Source organism: Carassius carassius, chromosome 44, assembly GCF_963082965.1.
Source record: "Carassius carassius chromosome 44, fCarCar2.1, whole genome shotgun sequence".
NCBI classification, from domain to species: domain Eukaryota; kingdom Metazoa; phylum Chordata; class Actinopteri; order Cypriniformes; family Cyprinidae; genus Carassius; species Carassius carassius.
This window is the reverse complement of record NC_081798.1, coordinates 802,236-810,110: the sequence shown is the minus strand read 5'-3', so window position 1 is coordinate 810,110 and position 7,875 is coordinate 802,236. Positions and strand designations below refer to the sequence as shown.

At 34.4% G+C, this 7,875-nt stretch overlaps 1 protein-coding gene across 1 annotated transcript; it reads left to right on the top strand.

Annotated features, from left to right (window-relative positions):
- The first annotated feature begins 3,249 nt into the window (after positions 1-3,249).
- LOC132126197 (uncharacterized) lies at positions 3,250-7,630 on the top strand. The gene is made up of 5 exons (XM_059537331.1): positions 3,250-3,558; positions 5,089-5,334; positions 6,936-7,029; positions 7,264-7,318; positions 7,403-7,630. Exons 1-5 carry the CDS (start codon positions 3,483-3,485, stop codon positions 7,628-7,630), a joined length of 699 nt encoding a protein of 232 aa, XP_059393314.1. The 5' UTR covers positions 3,250-3,482.
- The last annotated feature ends 245 nt before the right edge of the window (positions 7,631-7,875 follow it).

Below are 7,875 nucleotides of genomic sequence, written 5' to 3'. Positions count from 1 at the left end.
TGTGTTGAATGCTGAACTGAAATCTATGAACAGCATTCTGACATATGAGTCTTTTTTCTCTAGATGTTTGAGTGTTGAGTGGAGGGTTGTGGCGATGGCATTATCAGTCGACCTGTTGGACTGATATGCAAACTGGAAGGGATCCAGGGAGGTGGGGGGGGGGGACTAGATGTGGTGCATGGCTAGTCGTTCAAAGCACTTCATGAGGATGGGAGTAAGTGCAACAGGACGGTAGTCATTGAAGCAGGATGGAGATGGCTTCTTCTGGACTGGAATGATGGTGGTAGTTTTGAAGCATGTGGGAACAACAGCCTGACTCAGTGAGATGTTGAAAATGTCTGTGAAGGCATCAGTGAGTTCTGCTGCACAGTCTTTCAGTACACGCCCAGGGATGTTGTCAGGACCCGGAGCTTTGCGTGCATTGATCCTGCTGAAGGATCTCCTCACGCTGTCTGGAGTCAGCATCAACACCTGGTCGCCGGGAGGAGGTGGAGTCTTCTGTGCAGTGGTGCTGTTTTGTTGCTCAAAGGTGTTCAGCTCGTTCAGTAGAGAGATGTTGCTGTCACAGGTCCGTGGTGGGGGCTCGTAGTCCGTAATGGTCTGTATCCCCTGCCACAGGCTCCTGTACAACTGTACAACAGTATCGCGGCACCACGCGTCATTGATGTAAACACAAAGCACCGCTTGTGGCGCCTCCGCTGTGGGCGAGATGCAGTAGTGGGGTTCTGCCGACATCAAGCAGAAACTCGCGACTGTATTTGCGCTTACAGACAGGTAGACGCGACGACGACGTACAAAAACACTGCGACTCACAAGACAAAAAACACAAAAACACCGTTCTGTCTGTTGTTTTGCTCCTGGTAAGTCTTTGCTGTGAGTAATTGGATTCAGGGTTCAGGTCAGCATCCACTTAGATCACATGAGCTGACTCTGATCACATACAATTGATCAAATTGATTTGATTTTTATGTTTTATCATTTGTTTGATAACTTCTGCATTTCTGTACATAATGTTTCATCCACTTTAAAAAGTTTGAAAAAAGCCACTACCATCTATAATAAACCATATAAATAAATCCATAAAAACATCTGATGATCAGTGCTATAAAGCCAGAATAAAAAAATGTGCACGAGAGTCAGATGTTACAATACATTAAATTTGTGTATTGAATTATCATTTAAAAGAAATAATCATAGCAAGTATTTTAAATTACATAGTTCAATAACTATGTACATCTTATAACTTATACATCTAAAATCTTGAAAAGCCCTACTCTGACACATTATTATCATCAGTGTGTAATGAAATATCATCAGAACAGAAACCACATGAATGAACAAAAACGCCTGCAGAAAACTATCCAAGACTAGACTTCAGTTTGAGCGTCATTAAACTCCATTGAGCTCAGAAGAGCAGCGCCCCCTGCTGTACGCGTCAGTATTACGTCCCTTTAATTGTGTAGGAAATAATTTTAGGGAATAATATCAGAATAAATACACATATAAAGTTGAAAATGTATATTAAATATTTTACATTTTTTGAGTAATTGCCAAACAAATATCATTCGATCAATTCAGACAATAATGTTAAAATAAAAACACACAACGATGTAAATTCAATACAAGATTTAAGAATGATTGTATATGTTCAATTAGTTTATTTGACCAAACATGCAACAGTAAGTAAATGAATAAATGGATGAATAGATGGATCAATTAATTAATTACACACATAAAGCTGGACATTTCTATAAAATATTTTGAATTTATTGAGTATTGCCCAAACAAACAAAAAAATATTAATCAATCAATAATATCAGAATAAAAAAAAACACAAAGTTGCAAATTTATATAAAATATTTAAAATTATTATATATATTTAATTAGTTTTTTTGACATAACATGCAACAGAATGAGTGAATGAATAAATTAATTTATGGAAATAATATCAGAATAAATATACACATAAAGTTGAAATTCGTATAAATTGTTTTAAATTTATTGAATGACAAAACAAAATGAAAGAATAAATTAATTATAAAAACTTTTTCTATATTTATTGAATTAAATCTAGAAATTATGTTCGAAATTTAGGAAATAATGTCAGGATAAAAACACATAAGGTTGTAAATTTATATAAAACGTTTAGAATTCACTGAATATTTAATTTATTTACATGAAATATGAAAAATAAAAACAATATTGTTGGAAGAGACGCTTCATGTTCAGCTAAAATGCAAGTTAAGTGACTTTTTCTTGTAATGAAAAAAAATCTGTAAAATAACAAATTTAACAAACAAACAATAAATAAATAGTATATGTATTTTTGTTTTAACTTTAATGTAAACTTTTACAAAACGTAATTCTCTTTTTGACCAGCAGAGGTCAGTGTGAGATTACAATACAAAGTTTTTTTTGTTGTGCTGTTTTTTCATCTTTCTGTGATTTATATGTGATTATATGTGATATAATAAGTGTGTGGTTAAAACTGTGAGATCAGCTTTGTGTTCAGGGTTAGGGTCAAATTAAATTCTACTAACTGAAGTCTCAAAACCCATATTTTACTAAGTACAGAAAACACAAGTCTTACAGAACACATCATACACAAACCGAGACTACAAAGCACAGGAGATGGTGACAGATCCAGTGTCCTACAAAAAAAACCATTCTCAGAAACTCATTTAAATTTCTTAAGAATGAAGAAATAATCTCATAATAGTGTTCAAAAGAATTGAATCAAACTGCATATTTTCTGATGTCACAAATTTAAAGTAGCCAATGAGTGTCATTAAATCTTTATGTGCATGAGCTTTTTTATTAGAACTGCTTTAGAAAAATACATCACAGGTTGTTCCTCATTTTTGGGTGTTTCCTGCATTATTTCTGATCGTTCTGCTTTTAGATGTTTTAGTATTGAGTCTTAGGTCTTCTTAAGAAGAGACGTTCACTGCTGCGTCATTTGAAGCAAATATCAAACCGTATTAATTCATAATTCTGTGAATCTGCCATGAATCTCACATTTTCACTCATGGTGTTATCTCTGCTGTATGTGAAAGGTAAGATTAATTCATTCCTTAGTCTTTATTGTGTTTCTTTGTAACACCTCCAGTGCTACAGAACTACTTTGACGAAGCACTAAATGTAATTTCATTTCAGTTCATTTCCTTTAGGTATATTGTCAATGTTTCCCTTTTTTGCCTCCCATTCTGATTTGTGTTTCAGGTTTATTTGCTCAGATAAACACTGTGGTTTTTCACCCTGGATCAGTTTGTGCTCCTGCAGGATCAGCTGTGGCTCTGGAGTCCAAATGTTTATTTACTGGATGGATATTACAGTTATGGAAACTCAGAAGAAATAATACTGAAACTGTAACAGATCCCAGTAAAGACTCCCGATACAGATATAGTATATATAAACATTTAGTAGACTGGTGTTACCTACACATTCATGGTCTAAAAGAGACAGACGCTGGCACATATTACATGAGCTTCGTTTACAGAGAAGGAAACACCAGATTTACCTTAAATAGTCCATCAGAATTCACTGTACATGTCACAGGTAAATATTACTTTACCCCTTGATTAATTTTCATTTGGTATGCATCTTTTATTTGCATTCTAGAAAGAGATATATCTGATATATAGAGACCCTGAGCCACAAAACCAGGGTAAATTTTTATAAATTGAGATTCATGCATGATCTGAAAGCTGAAAAAAATATTTCCAAATCTAAATACTGAAGAAGAAAAAAACTTTAAAGGTCACGTTTTTCGTGTTTTTTTGAAGATTTGATTGTGTTTACAGTGTGCAATATAACATGTTTTCATGTTTCGCGTGTAAAAAAAACAGTATTTTTCACTCAATTCAACTATCTGTATACCGCTGTTTTCACTGTCATAAAAACGGGCTGATGTCTTCCTTGTTCTATAAAGCCCCTCCTTCAGAAATACGTAACGAGTTCTGATTGGGCCAGCAGTTCCTGTGTTGTGATTCGACAGCAGCTGAGCGCACGCTGCCCTCCTGGAAACGTGATTGGGCGAGTTTTGAGAAGCAAGTGCGCATGAGCATGTGCTGGAGATGTACTTATAATCACAGGAGCGTTTTTACTGACGAGATGCGCATTAAAATCGCATTTGATTTTTTTGCACAGCCCTAACATCTAGTTAACAAAGATAAACAGCGTTGCCCTTTGTGTAATACGTTACAAAAACTGTTAAACGCAGCAACTTAAATAATAAAATACACTTACCGGTTGTGGTCCATAAACAACGCCTTCTCCAGACAAAGAGGGAACTGCTCCATCTTTCAAGAATAATCTTTGTGCGAATCCGGCATTAAACTGATTGAGATTGAGGAAGCTGTCCTCAGCAAAATGTGCTGCACATAGTTTTACGTGTGGACTATAATTTTCGGTAACCGAGTTAAACATAAATTGTAACCATTGATCTCCAAGTACAGCGTCCCTGGGAAGCCCAAACAAAGATGATTGGACTCCGAGATGAAAATAACAGCGTTTCGACGACATGCGACAAACACAAACGCAGCTTTTCCTTCTTCTTCGTCCGAGTGCAACAAGACCACGCCCCCTTTTATGGGCGGAGGTTAGTCAAAAAACTGTGTTAGTGACGTCATTACTGCAGGAACTAGGGAGATGTAGTCCAAACTGGTCGTTCGTTGTAGGCGAATTCTGTTAAATAAAATATCTCGCTTGGCGTTGAACTTTGAGCTTTAGAATTTTACAGATATTTTTTATACTCTTACAACAACATTACACACTAACTAAAGTTTAAAACATGGGATCACGAAGAACGGGACCTTTAAAGTTGTCCAAATGAATTTTTAGCAATGCATATTATGATATTACTGATCAAAAATTAGGTTTTGATATATTTACGGTAGAAAGTTTACTAAATATCTTCATGGAACATGATCTTTACTTAATATCCCAATGATTTTTGGAATAAAATAAAAATGTATAATTTTGACCCATACAAAGTTTTGGTGTCTATTGCTACAAATATACCCCAGAGACTTCAAACTGGATTTGTGCAGCAGGGTCACATGTATAGACCGATGTGTGTTTTATTAGATGTTCAGGTGTCTGTGGACTCTGATCGTGTGACTGAAGGGCAGAACGTCACACTGACCTGTAAGACCGGCTGTCCTCTGAAACAAACCTTTATCTGGTTCAAGAACGGGCTTCATTTGGATCTCAGTTATTCTGGGGATCAGCTGCATGTTTCTGCAGTGAGCCGTGAGGATTCAGGACGATACTCATGTGCACTGAAACACTTTGAAACATTCCCATCTGCAGAAACACTCCTCGATGTCACCTGTGAGTAAAACATGAGAAAAACACTCGATTGGTGTGTTATTGTGAATCCTACACTGATAGCACACACACATCATGGAGATGTCTATTCAACATCTGCATTTACATCTGCAATGTGTATTTTTTTATTGTGTGCTCATCTGTCATACGTCCATCAGATGTCAAATAGATGTTTATTAGATGTCTTTAAGATGTTTGTTATTTAGAATGCATGTAAAACTGACATCAGTCAGATGTTTGTACACAGCAGATGCTTTCCATATCAACCGATCTTCAACAGATCTGATATGAAGAGTAATATTAGCATTTAAACCCAATAAAGCCGTACATACTGTATGAAGGATTTTTTTTTTTACTAATTAAACAGAATTGAGTAATGAGGAAATAATTTCATAAACTCATTTAAAAGAATTGAATTAAACTGCATGTTTTCTGATGTCACAAATTTTAAATCGAATTTGTGAATTTGTATCACGCAATTCTGATTTAACAAAAAATTTAGATTTTATTTAGTCAAATTGCGATTTTATATCACACATTTCTGACTCTTTTTCTCATAAAGAATAATTATTTTCTTCATAAAGTCCAATTCTGAGGGAGAAAAATACTATTTTCTTACAATTGCAAAAATTTTTTTCATGTAATTCTACTTTTAAATCTCACAGTTGCGAGCTTATTTCTCAGAATTGTCAGTTTATAATCTTGCAATGCTCACTTTTTTTCCTCCTGAGAATTATGAGATATAAACTTGCAATTGTAATAAAGTTCAATTCTGAAGGGGCAAATTTGTAAAACGCAAATCAGATTTAACAAAAAATTGCGATTTTATTTCTTAGATTGCAATTTTATATCACATTTCTGACTCTTTTTCTTATAAAGAATGTTTTTTTCTTTATAAAGTCCAATTCTGAGGGAGAAAAAGATTATTTTCTTACAATTGCGAATTTCTTGTCAAGTAGTTCAAATTTTATATCTCACAGTTGCGAGCTTATTTCTTAGAATTGTCCGTTTATAATCTTGCAATTCTGACTTTTTGCCTCTTCAGAATTATGAGATATAATCTTGCAATTGTAATAAAGTTAAATTCTGAAGTGGAAAATAATATTTTCTTACAATTGCGAATTTGTATCACGCAATTCAGATTTTACTCAAATTTGCAAGTTCATTTCTTAGAAATGCGATTTTATATCACACAATTCTGACTTAATTTTTTTAGGGTTTTTTTCTCATAAATATTTTTTATTCTTTATAAAGTTAAATTCCGAGGGGGAAAAAGACAATTTTCTTAGAATTGCTAATTGATATCAGGCAATTCTGTTTTTAACTCCAAATTGTGAGTTTATTTCTTAGAATTTTGATTTTGTATCACGCAATTCTGATTTTTGCTTTCTCATAAAGTTTTTTTTTTCTTTCTAAAGTCTAATTCTGAGGGGAAAAGGACTATTTTCTTACAACTGCGAATTTATATCATGTAACTCTGACCGAATTGCGAGTTTATTTCTTAGAATTGCGAGATTAGGCATAGAGTAGTATATCTCGCAATTATGAGATTTTTTCTCACAATTGCGAATTTATATTCATATTAATATTTCTGATGTCTCCAGATGTTGTTGTGTATGAGAGTGCTGCAATCATAACATTGTCATCGCTCCTGATTGCTGTCGTTCTGCTGCTGGTTTGTCTAGCTCTATGGATGATGTGAGTCTGGGATTCTTTACACCTCTTCATGTTCAGTCACGTTTAATGCCATTTGCGAATTTTCACGCAGTCATATGAATCTACACAATTGGCAATTTTTCATATTGGGTTCAGTTTGTCACACAAATTATAAATGCATTGACCAACAGATAAATTGTTGCCCGTGAAATATCTCTAACGTGACCATACCTTCATAACTGCGCTGATGTCATGTTTATATTTACGTCTCAACAGAAAGAAAAAACAACAAAACCTCAAAAGACCCGAAGCAAAAGAGCAAAGCAAACAGGTAAACCTAAACCATCCGTGTTTTTAATAGACTGATGTGTAAAACCAGTTTGGAACATTAACTTTTGACTTGTCTTTTCTTCAGAATGAAAATGTGTATGAAAATGCATCAACAACGGCTGTGAACTTTGACCTGGAGGAGAAAGTAAAGTCATTTCATCAAGAGGAGGAAGTTCAGTACTCTTCTGTCCATTTCAGCAAATTTAGAAACGCAGAATATTCTGAAGCTTGTGAAAAGGAAGCTGATGTCCATTACGCTCAGATCAGAACAACAGCAATAAATACTGATATGATGAGCAATATTAGCATTTAAAACCTGTAAAGCCTGACACAGGAAATAATACTCAAAATCAGGATTTATAACATTACATTTATATTTACATTTAGTCATCTAGCAGATGCTGCTTTTATCCAAAGCGACTTACAAATAAGGACAAATGAAGCAATCAAAACCACCAAAAGAGCAATGATATGCAAGTGCTATAACAAGTCTTATTTAACTTAACGCAGCACACATAGTATAAAGTGCAAATATAGAGGAAGAACAGCTCGGTTTTA